Below are 21,969 nucleotides of genomic sequence, written 5' to 3'. Positions count from 1 at the left end.
TTTAAAAAATTGTGTAGGTATTTTGATAGGGATTGCATTGAATCTGTAGATTGCTTTTGGTAGGATGGCCATTTTTACTATGTTAATTCTCCCGATCCATGAGCAAGGAAGATCATGCCATCTTCTCAGGTCATCTTCAATCTCTTTCTTCAGAGTTTTGAAATTTTTTTCATACAAGTCCTTCACTTGCTTAGTTAGGGTAACTCCTAGATATTTTATATTGCTTGTGGCTAATGTGAAGGGTGTGGTTTTCCTAATTTCTTCCTCTGCAAGCTTGTCATTTGTGTATAGGAAGGCTACAGACTTTTTTGAGTTAATGTTGTATCCAGCCAATTTGCTGAAGGTGTTTATCAGCTTTAGGAGTTCTCTGGTGGAATTTTGAGGGTCACTTATGTACACTATCATATCATCTGCAAACAGGGATAATTTGACTTCCTCCTTTCCCATTTGGATACCCTTGATCTCCTTTTGTTGTCTTATTGCTCTGGCTAGAACTTCGAGTACTATATTGAAGAGATATGGAGAGAGTGGGCAGCCTTGCCTTGTTCCCGATTTTAGAGGAATTTCCTTGAGTATCTCACCATTTACTTTGATTTTGGCTATTGGCTTGCTGTATATAGCCTTTATTATGTTGAGGAAAGTGCCTTGTATCCCCGATCTCTCTAAAACTTTAAACATGAATGGGTGTTGAATTTTATCAAATGCTTTCTCTGCATCCAAGGAGATGATCATGTGGTTTTTTATTTTCAGTTTGTTTATATGGTGGATTACATTGATGGATTTCCATATATTAAACCATCCCTGCATGCCTGGAATGAAGCCTACTTGGTCATGATGAATGATATCTTTGATGTGTTCCTGTATTCATTTTGCAAGTATTTTATTTAGTATTTTTGCATCTATGTTCATAAGAGAAATTGGTCTGAATTTCTCTTTCTTTGTTGAGTCTTTGTGAGGTTTAGGTATCAATGAGACTATGGCCTCATAGAATGAATTTGGTAATTTTCCATCCATTTCTATTTTTTGGAGTAGCTTGAAGAGTATCGGTATTAGTTCGCCTTTAAAGGTCTGGTAGAATTCTGCACTGAAACCATCTGGCCCTGGGCTTTTTTTGGTTGGGAGACCATCGATGATTGCTTCTATTTCTGTAGGGGAAATGGGACTATTTAGCTTGTTTATCTGTTCTTCATTCAACTTTGGCAAGTGAAATTGTTCAAGAAAATTGTCCATTTCCCTTAGATTTTCAAATTTTGTGGCATATATGCCTTCAAAGTAGGATCTTCTGATTCTTTGAATTTCTTCAGTGTCTGTTGTTATGTCTCCCTTTTCCTTTCTGATTTTGTTGATTTCAATACTGTCTCTCTGCCTTTTAGTTAGTTTGGCTAATGGTCTGTCTATCTTGTTGATTTTCTCAAAGAACCAGCTTTTGGTTTTGTTGATTCTTTGGACTGTTTTCTTAGTTTCTAACTTGTTAATTTCAGCCCTGAGTTTGATTATTTCCAGGCGTCTACTCCTCTTGGGTGTTTCTGCTTCTTTTTTTTCTAGGGCTTCCAGTTGTGTTGTTAAGAGGCTTATGTGCGATGTTTCCAATTTCTTTTTAAAGGCACTTAGTGCTATGAATTTTCCTTTTAGCACTGCTTTCAATGTATCCCACAAATTTGGGTATGTTGTTTCTTCATTTTCATTGAATTTCAGAAACTCCTTGATTTCTTTCTTTATTTCTTCCCTGACCCAGGTGCCATTTAGCAGAGAGTTGTTTAGTTTCCACGTACATGTAGGCTTTTTGTTATTTCTGTTGTTGTTGAATTGCAGCCTAAGAGCATGGTGATCTGATAGGATACAAGGTATTATTTCAATCCTCTTGTATCTATTGAGACTTGCTTTGTGACCTACGATGTGATCAATTTTGGAGAAGGTTCCATGGGGTGCAGAGAAGAAGGTGTATTCTTTCTTGTTTGGGTGAAAGGTTCTATAGATATCTGTTAGATCCATTTGACCCATGGCATTGGTTAATGATGTTATTTCTCGGCTTAGTTTCTGTTTCAATGACTTATCCTTCAGTGAGAGTGGGGTGTTGAAGTCTCCCACTATTATTGTGTGGGGATCGATGTGTGGTTTAAGCTTTTTTAGGAGATCTTTTACAAATGTGGGTGCCCTTGTATTGGGAGCATAGATGTTCAGAATTGTGATGTCATCTTGGTTGACTTTACCTTTGATGAGTATGAAGTGTCCTTCCTCATCCCTTTTGATTAATTTTGGTTGAAAGTCTATTTTGTTCGATACTAAAATGGCTACACCTGCTTGCTTCTTGTGACCATTTGCTTGGAAAATTTTTTTCCAACCTTTTACCCTGAGGTAATGCCTTTCATTATGGGTGAGATGTGTTTCTTGGTTGCAGAAGAATGTTGGATCTTGTTTATGTACCCATTCAGTTAGTCTGTGTCTTTTTATTGGAGAATTGAGGCCATTGATGTTGAGAGATATTAATGACCAGTGACTGTTAAGAGTCTTAATTTTGATGTTGTTTCCAGTCGAGCGTTTGTGTAGTTGTGTTTTTGCCATGGGATAGTTATCTATTTCCTGGGTAGTTTTGGTTGTAGCTTGACCCTTTGGGATGGAGTTTTCCTTCTAGTACCTTCTGTAAAGCTGGATTTGTGGATAGGTACTGTTTGAATTTGTTTTTGTCATGGAATATTTTGTTTTCTCCATCAATGGTTATTGATAATTTTGCTGGGTAAAGTAGTCTGGCCTGGCATCTGTGGTCTCTTAGGGTTTGCAGGATCTCTGTCCAGGCCCTTCTGGCTTTTATGGTCTCTGCTGAGAAGTCGGGTGTAATTCTGATAGGTTTACCATTAAATGTTATTTGGCCCTTTTCCCTTGCAGCTTTTAATATTTTTTCTTTGTTCTGCAAGTTTTGTGTTTTGATTATTATGTGGCGGGCAGTTTTTCTTTTCTGGTCAATTCTATTTGGTGTTCTGTAGGCCTCTTGTATGTTATAGGCATTTCTTTCTTTAGATTGGGGAAATTTTCTTCTCTGATTTTGTTGAGAATAGTTTCTGGGCCCTGGAGTCTGATGTCTTCTCTTTCTTCAATGCCTATTATCCTCAAATTTCTTCTTTTCATGGTGTACTTAATTTCTTGGATGTTTTGTGTCAGGAGTTTTCCAGATTTGGCATTTTCTTTAATGGTTGATTCAATATCTGTGATTGTATCTTCTAGCCCTGAGATTCGTTCTTCCATCTCTTGAATTCTGTTAGAAAAGCTCACCTCTCTGTTGCTTGCCTTCTTCTCTGAGGTCTCACGTTCTCGTTTTTCTTCTGTCTGTGTGTTTATCATTGAATCCATTTTCATTTTCAGATCTTGAACTGATTTTTTGATTTCTTTCATCTGATTTTTTGTATGTTCCTGAGTTTCTTCCATTGCCTCTTTATAGGTCTTCAGAGCTTGAACCGTTTTATATATTTCTTTCATCTGGTTGTTTGCATTTTCCTGCAATTTTTCCAGTTCCACTCTATGTGCTTCTTTTATGTCTCTCACCTGTTTGTCTGCGTCTTCCTGCATTTGATTACGAATTTTATTTGTTTCCTCCATTATCATCCTCATTACTAAGGATTTGAGGTCATTTTCTTGTATTTCCGTTGTATTTGAGTTCTCTGGGTTGTTTTCTTTGGGATAGCTGGAAACTGGAGACGCCATGTTGTTTTGGGGTTTTTTGCGTATGCTTTTTTGTTGTCCTTTAGACATCTTGCCGTCTTTGTGTTTGTTGGGTAGCTTCCAGAGTTGAATGGAGGGTGTCTGACGATAGATTCACTTGTTTTCTCATGATTTCCCTAGGCTGGGAGCTCAAAGCTTCACTGGTGTGGATGTTAGAAGGTTAGCCCTGTTGTTCTGGTCTCTCACAGCCAGTGATCCTCAGCCCCCCTCTTCCGTGGATCCTGCAATTGATCTGGGTCTCTGAATGAGGGTTGGGTCAGGCCAAGGTATCCACAGCCTTCTGTGTTCCCTGCCAGGAGCACTGGGAACCGAACCACGGGCTGAACTCAGCTAGATTCTCAGGGCCTGAACCATCTGCCAAGCTCAGCTAGGGATTCTGGGCCCAAAATACACACAGGGTCCAGCCAGAATTTTTGGGCTGGGACTACGCACCAAGCTCCGCCAGGGCCTTTTGGCCCAAAGTACATGCTGTGGTCAGTTATTGACTCAGGGCCCGAACTGACCACCAATCTCAGCCAGGAATTCTGGATTCAAACTGCACACTGTGTCCAACCAGAGTCTTAGAGCTGGTGGAACCGAGAGCTCTGTCCAGCCTGTGCCACAGCAGGAGAACTGCGGCTGCTCTGAGTTCGCGCCAGTGGTGGAACAGGTGCTCTGCCCAGACTGTGTCACCACAGGGGAGCTGCTGCTGAGCTGAGGCGGTGCCTAGGATGGAACTGAGCACGTCATCAAGCCTGCGCCACAGCAGGAGAACTGCGGCTGCTCTGAGTTAGCGCCAATGGTGGAACTAAGTGCTCTGCCCAGACTGTGTCACTGCTGGGGAGCTGCCACTGAGCTGAGGTGGCGCCTAGCGTGGAACTGAGTGCTAGGCCAGGCCTGCGCCACAGCAGGAGAACTGCAGCTGCTCTGAGTTAGCGCCTGTGGTGAAACCAAGTGCTCCGCCCAGACTGTGTCACTGCAGGGGAGCTGCCGCTGAGCTGAGGTGCTGCCTAGTGTGGAGCAGCGTGCTCAACTAACCCTGCGCCACAGCAGGGGAGCTGTGGCTGGAGCTGAGTTAGTGGCTCAGGCAGAATTGCTTGCTGGGCCAGGCCAGTACCCAGGACTCTGGGGCCGAACTGTCTGCCGAGTCCAGTCTGGGTCCAAAGGCTCCACGCGACCCAAATCCTGCCCCGAGTCCCCTCTCCCGCAGCAACTCCCACCAGCCACCACACCAATCGCCTCCACCGGAAGGCTATGAGCTGCAAACCTCAGCCGCCGCTGCTGGTGCCGCTGGTGCTGCTGCCTCTGCCGCTGCCGCTCCGATCAGAGAAAAACCACGCTCCTCCCGTGTGCAGGGGCACGCAGGTCCTCCGCACCCTGGTTCCTCCGAACCGTGGAGCACTCCCGCTGCCGTGATGTTCGGACCTCGGTGTTCCTGGCTCAGAAATCTGTGCAATTCCCTGAATTGTTCACTGGAGCCTCCAAACGCGGTCCACACTGCTCGCCACCATCTTGGATTCCCTCTTGTATCTGTTCTTATTTCTCCCTTTTAATTTCTGATTTTTTCAATTTGTGGATTTTCCCTTTGCATGTTGGTTAGTTTGGCTAAGGGTTTGTCTACCTTGTTGATTTTCTCAAAGAAAGAGTTCTTGGTTTTGTTGATTCTTTGCATTGTATTCTTGGTTTCTAATTTATTGATTTCAGCCCTGAGATTGATGATTTCCAACCATCTATTCCTCTTGAGTGTGCCTACTTCTCTGGTTTTATAGAGTTTTCAGGTAATCCATTAAATTCTTTCTATATGATGTCTCTATTTTTTAAAGGCACCTAGTGCTATGAAAGGCACCTTAGCTATTTCAGTGTGTCACAAAAGTTTGCATATATTGTGTGTTCATTTCCATTGAATTCTAGGAACTCTTTCATTTCATTGTTTATCTCATTCCTGACACAGTTGTCATCGAGTAAAACCTATTTCACTTTCCATGTGTTTAAATTCTATTGTTGTTTATGGCCAGCTTTAGGCCATGGTGGTCTGATAAGATGCAGGGGGTTATTTTGATTTTTTAAAATCTGCTGATGCTTCTTTTGTGACCACTTATATGGTGAGTTTTGAAGTGGAGAAGAAGGAATATTCTTTTCTGCTTGAGTAAAAAGTTCTGTAGATGTCTTTTATATCCATTTGATTCATGACCTCCATTGGCTTGATTATTTCTCTATTTAGTTTCTGCCTTGAAGATCTGTCCATTAGTGAGAATAGGGAGTTGAGGTCTCCCACTACTGTTGTGTTGTGATCTATGAGTGATTTCTACCTTAAAATTATTTCTTTTATAAATGTAAGTATCTTAGCATTTTGGGCATAGATTTTCTGGATAGTAATGTCCTTTTGGTGGATTTTTCTTTTGATGGGAGCAAAGTGGCTTTTTCCATCTTTCTTGATCAATTTTAATTGAAAATCTCCTTTATCAGATATTAAAATGACTACCCACACTTGCTTCCTTGGGCTGTTTGCTTGTAAACTTTTTCCATCCCATTTTTCTTAGGTAACATCTATCTTTGTTGCTGAGATGAGTTTCTTGAATGCAGCAAAATAATGGGTCTTTGTTTTCACATCTATTTTGCTAACCTTGTCTTTTTACTTGGGAGTTGAGGCCATTGATGTTGAGAAGTATTTGTGACCAATAGTTATTAGAACTCTTTATTGTGGAGTTGGTGGTGATTGTGTGTGGCAGTATCTGTTTTAATTTTGCTGTTGTAAATTTATCTACACATTGCATTTTCTTTTGTGTGGTTGACCTCATTGTAAGGAAGTTTTCCTTCTACTATCTTCTGTAGAGCTGGATTTGTGTTTGGATATTATTTAAATTTGGTTTTGTCATGGAATATCTTGTTTTTTCCATCTATGGTGCTTAAAAGTTTTGCTGTATATAGTAGTCTGGGTTGGCATCTGTGATCTTTTAGTGTCTGGATGATCTCAGCCCAGGCCCTTCTGACTTTCATTGTCTCTGTTAGAAAGTCAGGTGTAATCCTGATGGGTCTGCCTTTTTGTGCTACTTGACCTATTCCAATGATGCCTTTAATATCTTTCCTTGCTCTGCAAATTTAGTATTTTGATTATTATGTGGCAGGAGGAATTTCTTTTCCAGTCAAGAATATTTGGTATTCTGTAGGCCTTCTATTTGTTCAAGGGTATCTCTATCTTTAGATTGTGAAAATTTTCCTCTATGATTTTCTTGAAAACATTTTCTGGTCCTTGGAACATTGCATCCTCCTTTTCTTCTACTTCTATAATCCTGAGGTTACATCTTCTCATGGTGTCCTTGATTTCTTGGATGACTTCTGTCACAAAATTTTCTGTTTTACTATTTTCTTTGAGAGATGTATCAGTTTCTTCTATTGTATCTTCAGGCACTGAGATTCTCTCCTCCTTGTTTTTGGATTCTGTTGCTTACATTTTTCTGTTGGATTCATGTCTTCAGATGATTGGCCCTGGCGTTCTGAAATTTGAAATTTAAAATCTCCTGAGAACAGGAGGAGTAGGGTCAGGCTCTCTCCTTGTTTCCATGACTTACTCAGGAGCAAATGACACAATCCCCAGGTGTAATCTTACAACCAGTTATGTGTCCCCATGTGAATATATGGTTATCAGTGTCCTGCCTCTCAGCTAATGAGACACATTCATCCTCAGAACCCCACCATACTGCGGAAGGTGCTTAAGCCCTTGTTTCTCATGAAATATTTCTGTGAGCACCATCTACTTAACCTACAGATATCTCAGAAAGGCCATTTACAGTGACTTCTAGAACTGTAGAAATAAGGCCCTCTTTTCTCCTTGAAGAATTCATTTCCAGACTCCAGTATTTGACTTCTGGCCAGGGAGTCACCAAAGAATTGCCATGGGCACCACTAGACCTTGCCTTGTGTGGGTGCCTTCAGCTTCTGCTGTTTATCTCTGCCTACTGTGATGTTGATCTGAGAGAATGAGTTGCCTGGTTGTTTTAGGTGCCTTTGTAGACATCTGACTACGGCTTAGTGCTCTAATATCCCAACTGCCATCAGGTTTGGTACTGGTAGACCAGCTAAAAATCAACTTTCCTCACACCCACAGCTCTGTACTATCATTGGGAACTGAGATACAGCCACAACAGTGACGACGTGAGGATCACAGAGTCCACAGTCAGCAGATATGAAGAAGAACAAGCTGTCTGTCTGCAGTCAGATAATCAGTGACTCCACCCTGGAGGCCTTCTCAAGCGTTGGGAATGGAGAGAAGCTGATGTTAATCTTGGTGATCAGCAGCTTGTCACGACATCTGGTCCAGGAAGTGAGAACACACAGTTAGATTTGACTACAGAACTAAGCCGCCTTAGTATGGAGCATTTCTGCTGAATTCTAAGAAACCAAAAGTCATTTAGTAGACAAAAAATTGTGTGTGTTGCTGATGACACTACCCCTGGAGAGTAAGTGACAGCCCTTTATTTTGTCCTCCTCCTTTAGTAGATCCTGTACCTATCACAGGGATTGTCTGCACAGCAAGTCACTTACTTCAAACAACTTTGCTGTGTGCCTCTCTTTTTATGCTACTGTATATTTTGGAGAGGTAATACTGCATGCATTGTCCTTAATCCTGGGTATTAGAAACAATGGTCTCATATGGAGAAAGTTAGTGTCCTAAATTCCTAGCCCAGATCTGCCAAACTCACATGTCCCTTCCTGCCATAGTCCCAGCATATTCTTGCTCTGTACACTTTACCAGTCAGATCTGCCTCTAAAAACATCTACCTGGGAGAGCTGGTGACATGGTTCAATGATTAGGAGCACTCTGTGCTCTTACAGAAGACCCAAGTTCAATTCCAAGGACACACAGGCAGTTCATCACATTCTTTAACTTGAGGTTCAGGGGATCCAATGCCCACTTCCAGCTTCTGTGGATACCAGGTATGCTTGTGGTGGACAGATTCATATGCAGCCAAGAATAACTATACTTACCTGAGGTTGAAGTACAGATAATATAGCCTTCTAGAGACCAGTATTTTCCCTTCCCAAATCTGACATCACATATGGCTTAATTCTGTTGCTCCAGATGGTCCAGAGACCCTGGCTGTATCCTCCTCATATGTCCATTTCCACGTAGAGGCAAACTTCAACCTCTCCTGACATGCAGCCACTCACTCGCCTGCACAGTACTGTTGGCTTACCTATTGTAAGGCGCAGTCAAACTCCCTAGGGTTCTTTATCCCAAACACCTCTATTAGCAATAGAAGAACCTATATCTGCCTAGTCTCTAACACTGTCCCTGTCCTCAATGGGACCACTGTCAAGATCCTGGTTCATTAATCTCTGAAATACCCGCACTGAGCTTTGGGGAGATGCCTTATGAATATAGAAGTAAATTACCAACTCATGCTCACAGGCAAAAAAATATTCCAAAGCCTCTCGTGAGATTCCAGCTCCATTTCTTTCTTCTCTCCCTGTATCTCTGATTTCTTCTGGTTAACCTTGGATTGGTCTTCAATATAAGTGCATGTATTTTTCCAAGTAGGAAGACCCACCCTTTGGGAACCATGTACTTTAGCTCAAGTAGGTTTTTCTTTCAGTCACACATTCATGCTTTCCAGTCCCCTCTATTTGATTTCCTGATTTTTGTTCTTCAAGATGCAGAAGGACCAATTAGAGCCTTGAACCTTGCTCATGCTCTTTTACCACAATGCTCACAGCTCCTGACTTGTCTCGGCTGGGCATTGGCTTCCTCTCTGATTCAATTGGAGCTGGAAGAGGGAGGTGATGTATGGCCTGGGAAGCTTGTCCTGCGTCAGGATGAAAGCAGGGCTTTGGTGATGCTGTTTCAGTTACTCCTCACAATGTCAGTGGTGGACATCAGGTTGTCCATGAGCTCAGCATCAGGGAAGTTGGAGTAGTGAAACCCAGGAGAGATGCCATGAGCTGTGTCCTACCTCTGAGAGTCCAGCTATGAAGGACTGTGTACACCAATGCTTGTGGTTACTGCAGGAAACAGAGAGGATATTTACTTGGAGAATGGAGACCTTCTTTTGACATTTCCCAGTGGACAAGGACGACTAACATTCTGAAACAATCTCATAGTTAGCCTAGTTTACACATCCAAGAGGTGTCTTTAAGGAAAAGAGATTCCACTGAATAAGTTCCTATGAGGTTGGGCTGTGGACATGTTTGTGAGGGATTGTCTTAATTGATGAATGAGGGACAAGCCCAATGTGGGCAGCACTATCACTAGGCAGATTGTCCCTGGTTATATAAGAAAGCTAGGTAGCTAAGCATGAGCCAGAGATCCAGCCAGTGGATGATGAGCCAGGCAGAATCCTGTTTTCTGTCTTGATTGCTTTCAGTGCTACAAAATGACCCTGACCAAGAAAGGAAACATGTTGTTTACTCTCCCTTGAGATGCTAATCCTCAGGGTGTTTTTAATCATAGCAACAAAAAGGGACCTAGAGCAGTCTGTAGGGAAGAGCACAGGACACAGCCATTTGGATCAATGTTCTATGTAGTCAAGAGCAGACCCCGTAAGCAGCTGGTGGGCAAACAGAATGAATGATTTAAACACTAGCGATCAGCCAGCCAGTGAAGGTACAGACTTTCTCTAAGACCCTTATCCTCTCAATACATAGCCAATGTTATAGGAATTTTCTTTGAAATTTTCTGAGCACAAGGCTCCTCCTCTGGATCAAGTCTTATTTCACCTTTAGTCCGGGGATTCCCAGGAAAAATCTGGAATCTTGTCTAGATGCACCCTACATTAGATGGAAACAGGAGCTCTGGAGTGCACAGTAGCCAGATGACAAGCCATACCTCCCACCTGTGATGAAAGGACCATGGCAGGACACATTTGACTTGTGGACCATCCCTGCTGTTGGCATGGACATGAGGTTGCTGTTTTCCGTTTGATCTCCAGGAGACAATATGAGGACACATGCTCAACACTCAGAAAATTGTTTCCCTGAGCCATGACTTTGCCTAGGAGTCTGGTATCCATCCAGGCCCTCAAACATGGAACACCCTCTCAAGACCCTATTCAATTCATTTTGTTTGAGAACACCCCTGTCTGGGGAATCTTAATGTTCCCCTTCCCAGAAGCTTCCATAGGGAAATACAGAATTTATGCAGCACCTTAGACCAAGGCCAAAGGAGACCCAGAAAGTTTAGAAATAACCTAGGCTCTCTCAACACACAGCTCAGCCAACACAAAATGATGGAAGGCTGCTTCGAAACACTCCATAGGAAGAAGGAGCCCGCAGTCCTTTCCAGGACACACTGACAACTTCTCCCCCAACACTGAGGATGTGAAACTCCTCACACTAAGGCTCCTGGGTTTCTCTCCTGGCACAGGAGATTTACTGGGGACATTAGTGATAAAGGACTGATAATCATCACTGGTTATCACTCATCTGGTCTCTTTCAAGCCCTCAGAGGCATCTTTCACCTTCCTGCTGGGAAACCCCACATTCCCATAGCAATAGGGACCCAAGGCAGACTGGGTACTCTGCTTTGTCTCTGTGTCACAGAGACACACAGACATGGCAGATGTCAGCCCTGGGATGAGCTGTTGTTCTCTGAGGTCACAGGGATGCTTATCAGCCTTGTTGCTCAATGTGTTGCTTGGGGGGAAAAAGGTAAAGAGAAAAGATGAGAAGGATGCAGAGGCAGCCCTGAAAGTGGAAGGGACATAGCAGCTCCTTAGACATAGACCCCACCACTTGCAGTCCGTGGGATTCTGTGAAGTGCTCCTTCCTGAGAAGACAAACAGCTCAGAGGGAGGACAGACAGCAGACGCCGGGAGTCTTGCTGGAGCTGAAACTCTTCTCCCCAGAGTACATCACAGTGAGAAGTCAGATGATGGTGTCCCCCATGCTTTCATTCAAAGAGTGGCAGGGGCTCCTGCTCCTGGGTAAGTGTCACCAATCCCTGACTGTGTGTCGGTGGAGGGGAATTTAGAGTGGGGCTTGAGTCTTCTAAAGAGGACAGGATCCCAAGATGAGATCCAGGGTTTCTGATTGAAATAATAGGGAAAAAGGACAAAGAGAAATCAATTCAGCCTCTTGAAGCTCTCTGGCAACAGGTGGTGATGAGGAAAGAAGAGCCCCATTGGTCTCTACTCAAACCAAATCACAGCAGCTGCTCTGTTCTGTAGACGGATGCTCCCAACCATGACCAAGTAACTCTTCAAATAGATTTCAAGAGGAGTGTCCAGCGAAATGGCTCAGTGTGTGGAGGACATGAAAACCTGAATTCAGTCTTCAGCTCTGACACATTAGATGAGTGAACAGACTCACAGATTCTTTTCTCTGCCCTTTATACTGTTGCTGTGGTATGCACTCTCATGTGCACACACTGAGACATGAGCAAGCCTTCACAAACCCACACATACAATACATAGGTAATATAAGAATATTTAAATTCCCTTTGAGTATAACTATTTGTTGTTTGCTCTAAACCTGGGAACTTTGTAGATTAACCCATGGGAACACCCTTCCTTCCTTCCTTCTTTCCTTGCTTCCTTGCTTCCTTCCTTCCTCCTGCCATTCATGTCCAGGTCTTCTCCAGGAAGTTAACCGTCCTAATATTGCAGACTAAACCCTGTCCTCCCATAGCCCTGGTCATAGTGGACCAGAAATTAGAGTATCTGCAAGATGATTTTAGGGGTTTCCTGGTACCACAAATGGAAAAGAAAATAGTCAGAAAGTGAAAACTTTCTAGGGAAAGAGGTTAGTGAAGCATCCTCACACCAAATATAGGGACAGTGAAGGGTGAGCCAGGCAGACACTTGAGCAGAGAATTTCTAAGAGAGGTAAATACACACTGACAGACTCTGAGGGAATGGTGGTGATATTCCTGACTTCCATTAAGATGGGTAGGTACACCCCTACCCACACACTTGAGTGATGATCACACCCACTTACTAGTAATCATTTCTCTCTCTTTCCTTCTAGCCTCCCTTGTAATATGCTGGCACTTTTCTACCACTACCTATGTCAAGATTGAATCAGTACCACGCAAAGTGTTTGAGGGAGAAAATGTCCTTCTACTTGCTAAAAGTCTGCCAAAGTATCTTAAATCCTTTGTCTGGTTCAAAGGGATGGTAGAAAAGAGCCATGAGATTGCACTGTATGCAGTGAATGCTAAACAAAGTGTCACAGGGCCTGAACACAGTGGCAGAGAGACAGTCTACAGGGATGGATCTCTGCAGATCAGCAACGTCACCCAGAAGGACATAGGATTCTACATTTTACAAACATACAATAGGCAAGAAAAAATTGTATCAACATCACCCATATACCTCTATGTGTACAGTAAGTGATTCACCCTGTAGGCTGGGTGGGGTTTACTCTACCAGACATACATATCGCCAAGCGAATCATATTCATTTCTCCCCTTTATGTATTTCCTTTGGGAAAGACCTAGACAGAGGTCCAAGGCATTTCAGAAAGGCCCAGGGACCACATGGGCAGACACATCACACAGCTGAGAAAGTGGTAGCATCATCTTGAAGCCCTTCATGGGATGCTGGAGGCCAGAGCCCTCTTTCAGGGACTCAGGTCACTTCCTCACACACACCAAGGGTGTGAGAGGCTCCTGATACATCTGCTCCTGGGCATTTTTCTGTGCAATAACACTGGCTGGTGCTTGTAGTGATAATGGGACAATCCTCTCCCCCACTCATCACTCAGCTGGTTCTTTTGGATACCTCTCTGGCATTTATGAAACATGCTTGCTGAAATCAAAATCCATGTTTCCACAGCATTAAGAACACAGATCAGACTTGGTTCACAGCTGGTTTTCTGTGTCATACACCAAATGCTGAGGGTCCTGCACTGTTCCTGACAGACCAAAGCTACAATACAGAAGAGGGCACATGGATGCTCAGCAGTTTGTAGCTCATTGTGTGGACTCTACGACTGAATAATAAAGACAGAAGGGAGAGGAACAGCAGGAAGCATGGAGAGTGTTGCATGGTCTGAGACTACATTCATTCACTCATTCATTCATTCATTCGTTTGTTTTCCACAGGTGTTGAAATTTGTTTTGAGAGGTGATTTTTTTCATTAATTTGTTTATTTAATCTCTTTACAGCTGGAAACCGTCCGCCTTCCTCCTCACCTCCCTGTCACACCCTCATGTTCCCTACAATCCCCTCTTTCCTGTTTATTTATTATGTATCCAATGTTATATCTACCAGAGGAGGGCACCTGATCTTACTATAGATAGTTGTGAGCTACCATGTGGCTGCTAGGATGAACTCCAGACCTTTGGAAGATCAGCCAGTGCTCTTAACCTGAGATCCATCACTTCATCCCCTCTTTTCCTTTTTATCAGAAAATGGGAGGACCCCAAAGGCGAATAATCCACTAAAGGACTTCAAACCTCAGCCAGATTAAACACATCCTCTCCAAATTTTGTTTCACATAGCAACACCGCTAGTGGAATGGGATACAAAGGCAAGCCACAGAGTCAGAGACAGCCTCCACACTCATTGTTAGGGAAATCAAATGTTGTCCACACTGCACATCAGCCATATATGTGTAAGGGGTCTAGCGCCACCCCATGCATGCTCTATGGTTGGTGGTTCAGTCTCTCTGAGCTCCCATGGGCCCAGAGTTCATCTGTTTTTATGTTGAGGTCTTTGATCCACTTGGACTTGAGTTTTGTGCACGGTGAGAGATTTGGCTCCATTTGCAGTCTTCCACATTCTGACATCCAGTTAGAACAGTACCATTTGTTGAAGATTCTTCCTTTTTTCCATTGTATGTTCTTTGGCTTCTTTGTCAAAAGGGAGATGTCAATTGGTGTGTGGGTTTTCTTCTAGGTCTTTGATTTAATTCAATTGATAGATGTGTCTGTTTTCATGCCAGTAACATGCAGTTTTTATTATTATCCCTTTTTCAAACCACTTGAAATCAAGGATGGTGACATCTTCTAAAGATTGTGCAGGATTGTTTTAGCTATCCTGGGGTTTTTTTTTTTAATATGAAGTTGAGAATTTCTCTTTTGAGGATACAAAGAAATGTGTTGGTATTTTGATGAGAATTGTATTGAATATATAGATTGCCCTTGGTTAGAAGACCATTTTTACTATGTTAATCCCACCAGTACATGAGCATCAGAGATTTTTTCATTTTCTGATATCTTCTTCAATTTCTTTCTTCCAGGACTTCAAGGTATTGTCATACAGATTTGTCACTTGCTTAGTTCAAGTTACACAAAGATATTTAATAATTTTCATTTCTATTGTGAAGGGATTTTCCCAGTTTCTTTCTCAGATATTTGTCATTTATATACAGGAGGGCTATCGATTTCTTGTGTTAAGTTTGCATCCAGCCACTTTGCTGGAGGTGTTTATCAGCTGTAGGTGTTCTGTGGTAAAATTTTGGGGGTCACTTATGTATACTTTCATATCATCTGTGAATAGTGATACTTTGACTTTTTTCTTTCCAAATTCTATCCCCTTGATCTCCTTTAGTTGTCTATAACTCAAGCTAAAACATTCAGTGCTATGTTGATTAGATATGGAGAGTGTGGACAGATTTCTCTTCTTCCTGCTTATAGTGGAATTGCTTTGAGTTTCTCTCCATTTAATTTAGTGTTAGTTATTAGCTTGATTTATATTTTCTTTATTGTGTTTACGTGTGCTCTTTGTATCTCTGATCTCTTTAAGACTTTTATCATGAAGGTGTGTTGGATTTTGTCAAAGGTTTTTCAACATCTAATGAGATGACTATGTGATTTTTACTTTTAGTTTGTTTATATAGTGGATGGCATTGATAGATATTCAAATGTTAAATCCCCCTGCCTCCCTGGGATGAAGCTTTATTGATCATGGTAGATAATATCTTTCATGTGTTCTTGGATTTGTTTTGTGAATATTTTATTGAGTAGTTTTGCATCGATGGTCATGGAAGATATTGGTCTGGAATTTTCTGTCTTATTTGAATCCTTGTGTGGTTTAGCTATCAGGGTGATTCTAACTTCATAGAATGAACTTGAAAATGTCCCATTTGTTTCTATCTTGTGCAATATTTTGACAATTAATTTTTTGAAAATCTGGAAGAATTCTTCTCTAAAAACATCTGGCCCTGCCCTTTTATTTTGGTTGGGAGATATTTTAAACACTACTTCTATTACTTCTGGTGTTATAGGACTATTTCAATCTTTATTTCACTTTGGTAAGTGGTATCTATCTAAAAATTTGTCCATTTTGTTCAGATTTCCAGATTTTGTGAACTACAGGTTTGTCGCATAAGACCTAATGATTCTCTGGATTTCCTCCATGTCTCTTGTATATCCCCTTCATTTCTGATTTTGTTCATTTAGATGCTGTCTCTTTGCCTCTTAATTAGTTGGGCTAAGTGGTTATCTATCTTGTTGAAATTATTAAAGAACCATCTTTTTTATTGTTGATCCTTTGCATTGTTCTCTTTGGTTCTATATTACTGAATCAGCCATGAGTTTGATTATTTGCTGCCATCTACTCCTCTTGGTTGTGGTTTTGTTGTTGTTGTTGTTGTTGTTTGGAGCTCAGGTGGGCTGTTAAGTCACAAGTGTGGGATCTCTCCACTGTCTTTACGAAGGTGCTTAGTGCTATGAGCTTTCCTGTTCTGGCTCCATTTACTGTATGCCATAGATTTGGGTGTGCTATGCCCTCATTTTCATTGAATTCTAGAACTTCTTTAATTTCTTTCTTTTTTCTGAACTAATGATTGTTGAGCATACACTTATACAGTTTCCATGGTCTTTTAGGGTTTTTGTTGTTTCTATTGTTGTTGAACTCCAGATTTTATCCATGGTGGTCTGATAAGATGAGAGGAATTATTTTAGTTTTTTTGTATCAGTTGAAGTTTGTTTTGTGATCATATATATTCTCAATTTTGATGAAGGTTCCATGAGCTGCTAAAAAGAGTGTTGAAGTCTCCTACTATTAATGAGTGTGGTGCATTGTGTGATTTGGGATTTAGTAATGCTTCTTTTGAGAATGTGTGTGCCCTTGCATTTGGGGCATAGATGTTCAGAATTGAGACATTATCTTGGTGGATTTTTCCTTTGATGAGTATGAAGTGTCCTTTCCTATCTCTTTTGATTAATATTGATTGAAAGTCTATTATGTTATATAGGAGAATGGGTATTCCATCTTACTTCTTGTGTAAATTTGCTTGGAAATTTTCTCAGCCCTTTATCCTGATGTAATGTTTATCTTTGTTGCTGAGGTGTGTTTCTTGTATGCAGAAAAAGGATGAAGCTTGTTTTCTCAGCCATTCTCTTAGCCCATGTCTTTTTATTTGGGGAATTGAACCCAGTGATTTTGAGAAGTATTAATGACCAATGATTGTTAATTCATGTTACTTTGATGTTGCTGGTGTGAGTGTGAATGTTTTTTGTACCTCCCTTATCTTGTTTTTGCTGATATAAAATCATATTTTTCCTGTGTTTTCTTGAGTACAGCTAATCTCCTTAGATTCATTTTGTTTTTGTTGTTGTTGGTGGTGGTGGTGGTGTTTTTTTGGTTTGGGGGTTTTTTGTTGTTGTTGTCTCATTCTGTATTTTTCTTTTTTGGGGTTTTTGTTTTGTTTTGTTTTGTTTTTGCTTCTAGTATTTTCTGTAGGGCTGTATTTGTGGTAGGTATTTTTTAAATTTGGTTTTCCCATGGAATATCTTCGTTCTCCATCTACGGTGAATGAAAGGCTTACTAGATATAGGAGTCTGGGCTAGTATCTGTATTCTGTTAGCGTCTAGGTGATAACTGAGCTTGCCCTTCTGGCTCTTGGAGTCTCTGTTGAGAAGTCTGGTGTAATTCTAATAGTCTGCCTATGTATGTTATTTTTGCCCTTATCCTGTGTGCCTTTTAATCTTCATTCTTTGTTGTGTATATTTAGTGTTTTGATAATTATGTGTTGAGGGATTTTTTTTTTTTTTTTTTTTTTTTTTTTTTTTTGCTTTTTGTTTTTGTTTTTTCAAGATAGGGTTTCTCTGTATTGCCTTGGCTGTCTAGTGCTCACTTTGTAGAGCAGGTTGTCCTTGAATTCACAGTGATCCACCTGCCTCTGCTTCTCTGAGTGCTGAGATTGCAGGCATGTGCCACCAACCCAGTGAGGATTGTATTTTTGGTCCAATATCTTTGGTGATATTTAAGCTTCTTTCATGTTCATAGTATTTTTTCTTTAGGTTATGAAAATTTTCATCTGTGATTTTGTTGAAGACGTTAACTGGGCCTTTTTGCTGGCCATCTCATTCATCTATTTGTATTATTCTTATGTTTGGTCTTTTCATGGTGTCCAACATTGCCTGCACGTTTTCTAATAGAAACTTTATAGACCTAGCATTTTCTTTTACTGATGTATCAATTTCTTCTATCATATTTCTATGCCTAATGTTCTCTCTCCCATCTCTTCTATTCTGTTGGTGATGCTTGTATCTGTAGTTCTTGTTCTCTTTCCTAGGTTTCCATTTCTAGGATTGCCTCAGTTTGTGTGTGTGGTTTTGTTGTTGTTGTTGTTGTTGCTGTTTGCTTTTTTGGGTTTTTTGGTTTTTTTGGGTTTTTTTTTTTTTTTTTTTTTTTGCTTTTATGTTCATTTTCAATTTTTAGAGAGATATATTCATTTCCTTCTCCTGTTTGATTATAATTTCCTGAGTTTTCTTTGAGGTATTTATTCATTTCCTGCTTAAGGGCCTCCATAATTTTCATAAGATTAGATTTAAGGAGGTTTTCTTGATCTTTGTTGTCTTACAATATCCCTCGCTTGTTTTAGTAGGATAACTGGATTCTGATGATGGCATACTGCACTGAATTTTCTTGAGTGTGATCTTATTCTGGCCTATAGCCATCCGTCTTCCACTGGTGTTAGCAGGCTTGATGGAACCTGAAGGCAGTAGGCCTCTGGGATTGCAGGTAGATCTGTAAGTCTGTGGTGGATGCAGGCCTCTGGTAGTCCCACAAGAAAGTGGCTATGGTCTTGGTAGTACCTAATGACTGCCAGCCCTGGAAATAAAGGTTGAGCAGAGCCTTGGGAAAATGGCATGCTGATAATTGTTGTATTGCAAGACACCACGTTTTGTTCCTTTTCATCTACTTAATGGTCAGTAGAATACCTGTCTTTTTAAGAGCAAGCATTTATAAAAAGTATACAGATCAGTTCTCATAATAACCTAGTCATAGTTGCTTAAAGTAAATGAAGGTAAAAGGTGAAGTGTAGTGTTGATAAAAACACAAGAGGAACAGAATAACAACAATAAGAGTTGGAGAGTGAAGTTCCACATCTGGTAGGGAGGGAAGTTTTGGAGGAATCACCTAATATCAATCTACATAGAGTATAAGCAGGGAAATGAGAGCACTAAGCGAGAGCTATACTGATACACAAGGGAGAGTTCTATGTACATGAAACACCAAGTGCAAAGACACTGAGTTTATGGAAGTATTTGGAGACCTGCATTAAGTAGGGTAGGTAGATGATCACCCACACAGCTTGGCTGACCAATGAACACATCTCAGGACACAGAGCCCCACCTTAAACAAATACAAAAGTTCTAAGATCAATCTCTATCTTGCCTTCCAGGTTCCATTTGACATTTGGATGCCCTCTCACCTCTGCTCAGCCCAGCATTGAATTAGTGCCTCCCTATGTTGCTAAAGGAGGGAAATGTCTTCTACAAGTTCACAAACCTCCCAGAGAAGATTCATGAAATTTCCTGGTACAGGGGGATAGCTGTGTTGATCCACAAAGAGGTTTTTCGATACATAATAGCCAAGAATCAATTGTGGAGGGACCTGCACACAGTGGTAGAGAGACCATGTACAGCAATGGATCCTTGCTAATCCACAATGTTACTGGGAATGACACAGGATACTATACCCTAGGAACTCTGAATGCAGATGTGAAAGGTGAAGCTGTGCATTGTACAACTCCTGGTGGGTGGTAAGTGATTGTCTGTGATCAGTCAGTGCTGGGTGGAATGTAAACACATAGGACTGTCACACCTGGCAAGTGAGCTCTCTTCCTCTGCACTGTGTCTCCATGTTTGGAGTTTGAGCACTTAGTGCTGTACATGCATGGTGGAGAAAGGTGACATAGATTAGACTACTTTCTGATCCAATTTTCATAGATGACAGAGAGAGAGTGATCCTGAAATGTGTTTTGCCAGGGCTGCGTTTTACTATGCAGTCAACAGGGAACAATGGTTTTCAGCCATCCATATTTCATGGGAAATGAAATAGTGCCCTGATTTGAGAGCCTTTGCTGAGAAAAATAACGTGAACACCTTGGGAGACTTGGCATAAACAGCAGAGGTGACCATGTCACCAGGCCACGAGCCAATTGTCCATATCAGCTTATGAGACCACAGGAAGTTCAGGGTACCCATGGAAAGAACAGATGACATAAGTCCTGCTATCAAGTGCTCGTCCTCTGAAGTCCAGCCATGGAAACTCTTCCTGTATCCAAAGAGTAAGAGGCATTGCTATCCTGACAGCTCCAAGACATAAGTGTCAGTCATCCTATTGATCAACAGAAGTACTATTAGCTCACGGTCAAACATGAGAATCTCATTTACTGGAGAAGATGAAAGAAATACACACATGGAAGTCTCTCCCAAAGGACAGTTTGGCATATTTGCTGTTTCCTGCAGTGCAGAAAAGTACTAAGGGACTCTGTTCAACATTTCTCCACTGTAGCATCTTGAGTTGGGGATGAGTGACGACAGTGAAATTGCCGATCTAAGGACAGAGGCATCCCTAAAAAGTCAGGGTGGAAGTGTACAGATCTAAACTATGTCTCAGCCACAAAGGAGGGGAATTCATGGTCCTCACTGAAATCCTCCACCACAGAGTGAGCTCCTCTTCTCCGGCCTTAGGTGACCTTCTGCTGTACACACAGAAATCGATCTCCTGATACAAAAACTGATCCTGAATGTTTGTCCTGGAGCAGACTATGAATGGTAACACTAGTGATAATAGATAAGTGTCCTATCCCTGGTGTCACCCAGCTGGTCTATTCCAGCCCTCACAGATATCTCTGCCACCTTCCGAAATTTGAGAACATGATGATTACTTGGTGCCCAGTGGAGTTTCTGTGTCACCAAGGATGCATAGGGAGCACAGAGTGCCCTTCTTGGTTGTGAGAGAGCCAAGGCCAGCCAAAGCAGGGGTCAGCCCTGGGGTGAGATGTTGGATTGTGGCTCACAGTGGTGCTTGTCAGCCTATTGCTTGCTGTTTAGACTGGAGACTAAAAAAAATTGGCCTGGATAGGACAGTGAAGGGTCTCAAAAAGGAAAGGCATATCTGCCAGGTCCCAGGACCTGAGGTAAATGCTCAGCTCCTTCATGTTGAAGAGAACTCTCTGCCTCCTCACGGTTGTCCCTTGCAACACACAGAAATACTGCGGCATGCACCCACCCATATGCACGTCTATGCAGAAATTCATGTTGTTCACTCCTGCATGTATTCACATACATTTGTAATAGATATCAATGTAAAACAATTAAATCAAAGTCATGTATTGACTTATCTCAAAGCTGAGTCTTTTCATAAGTAAGATCCTGCGCAAGCTGGACCTTAGGACCATCAGTTTCTCATTAATTTTTGTTCATTCTCTCATTCATTCCTCAGGAGTATCTGAGTTTTTTCTAGGCACCATTTTTTCCCACAAAAATATTTAAGAATGAGAATGATCCTCACAAGTCTCTATTCCATGTAGACTGGAAGAGAAGCCTGTGGAGGAAGCTAGAAGATGAAGTCATGTGGGTACTGTAGCCATTAAAGGAAAACAAAAACAACAACAACACTACTACTACTATTACTACAAGATTTAGAGAACCCAGAGACAAAGTCTATGACCAAGGACATCAGTGAGGCATCACCCCACCACCAATTTACACTGAGTGTGAACAGGGATCAAAATGCAGTAGGCCAGGGGCATGTTGACACCTGAGGAGAGAGCGCCATACAGATTAAATGACAAGTGCAGGTATTGTGCTGACCTCCACCGAGTAGGACAGGACCCTCACCTACACACCTCTGCAGACCAATAGACACGTCTGCTCAGGTCACAGGGCTCCATCTTTGCTGAATAAAAGGGTCCCAATACTGATGGATGTATCTGTTCCTTCTAGCCTCCTTTTTGCCCTGTGGACGCTCTCCCACCTCTACTCACTTCAGCATTGAATCGGTGCCACCCAGTGTTGCTGAAGGGGGAAGTGTTCTTCTACTGTATTAGCCCAGGTCTTTTTATTTGTTGGGAATTGAAACCCAGTGCTTGTGAGAA

At 41.7% G+C, this 21,969-nt stretch overlaps 1 protein-coding gene across 1 annotated transcript in view; it reads left to right on the top strand.

The window, feature by feature from the left end:
• The first annotated feature begins 7,876 nt into the window (after positions 1-7,876).
• Positions 7,877-21,969, top strand: part of LOC127203199 (carcinoembryonic antigen-related cell adhesion molecule 3-like) — a 30,833-nt gene continuing 16,740 nt past the window's right edge. The window contains exons 1-4 of the mRNA XM_051161995.1: positions 7,877-8,014; positions 11,028-11,100; positions 12,655-13,014; positions 21,818-21,914. Coding sequence (XP_051017952.1) covers positions 7,877-8,014; positions 11,028-11,100; positions 12,655-13,014; positions 21,818-21,914 — 668 coding nt within the window. The remainder of the gene's footprint in view (positions 8,015-11,027; positions 11,101-12,654; positions 13,015-21,817; positions 21,915-21,969) is intronic.

The sequence above is a fragment of the Acomys russatus genome, chromosome 19 (assembly GCF_903995435.1).
Source record: "Acomys russatus chromosome 19, mAcoRus1.1, whole genome shotgun sequence".
NCBI lineage: Eukaryota > Metazoa > Chordata > Mammalia > Rodentia > Muridae > Acomys > Acomys russatus.
Note: the sequence above shows the minus strand (reverse complement) of the source record. Positions and strands in the feature narration are given on the sequence as shown.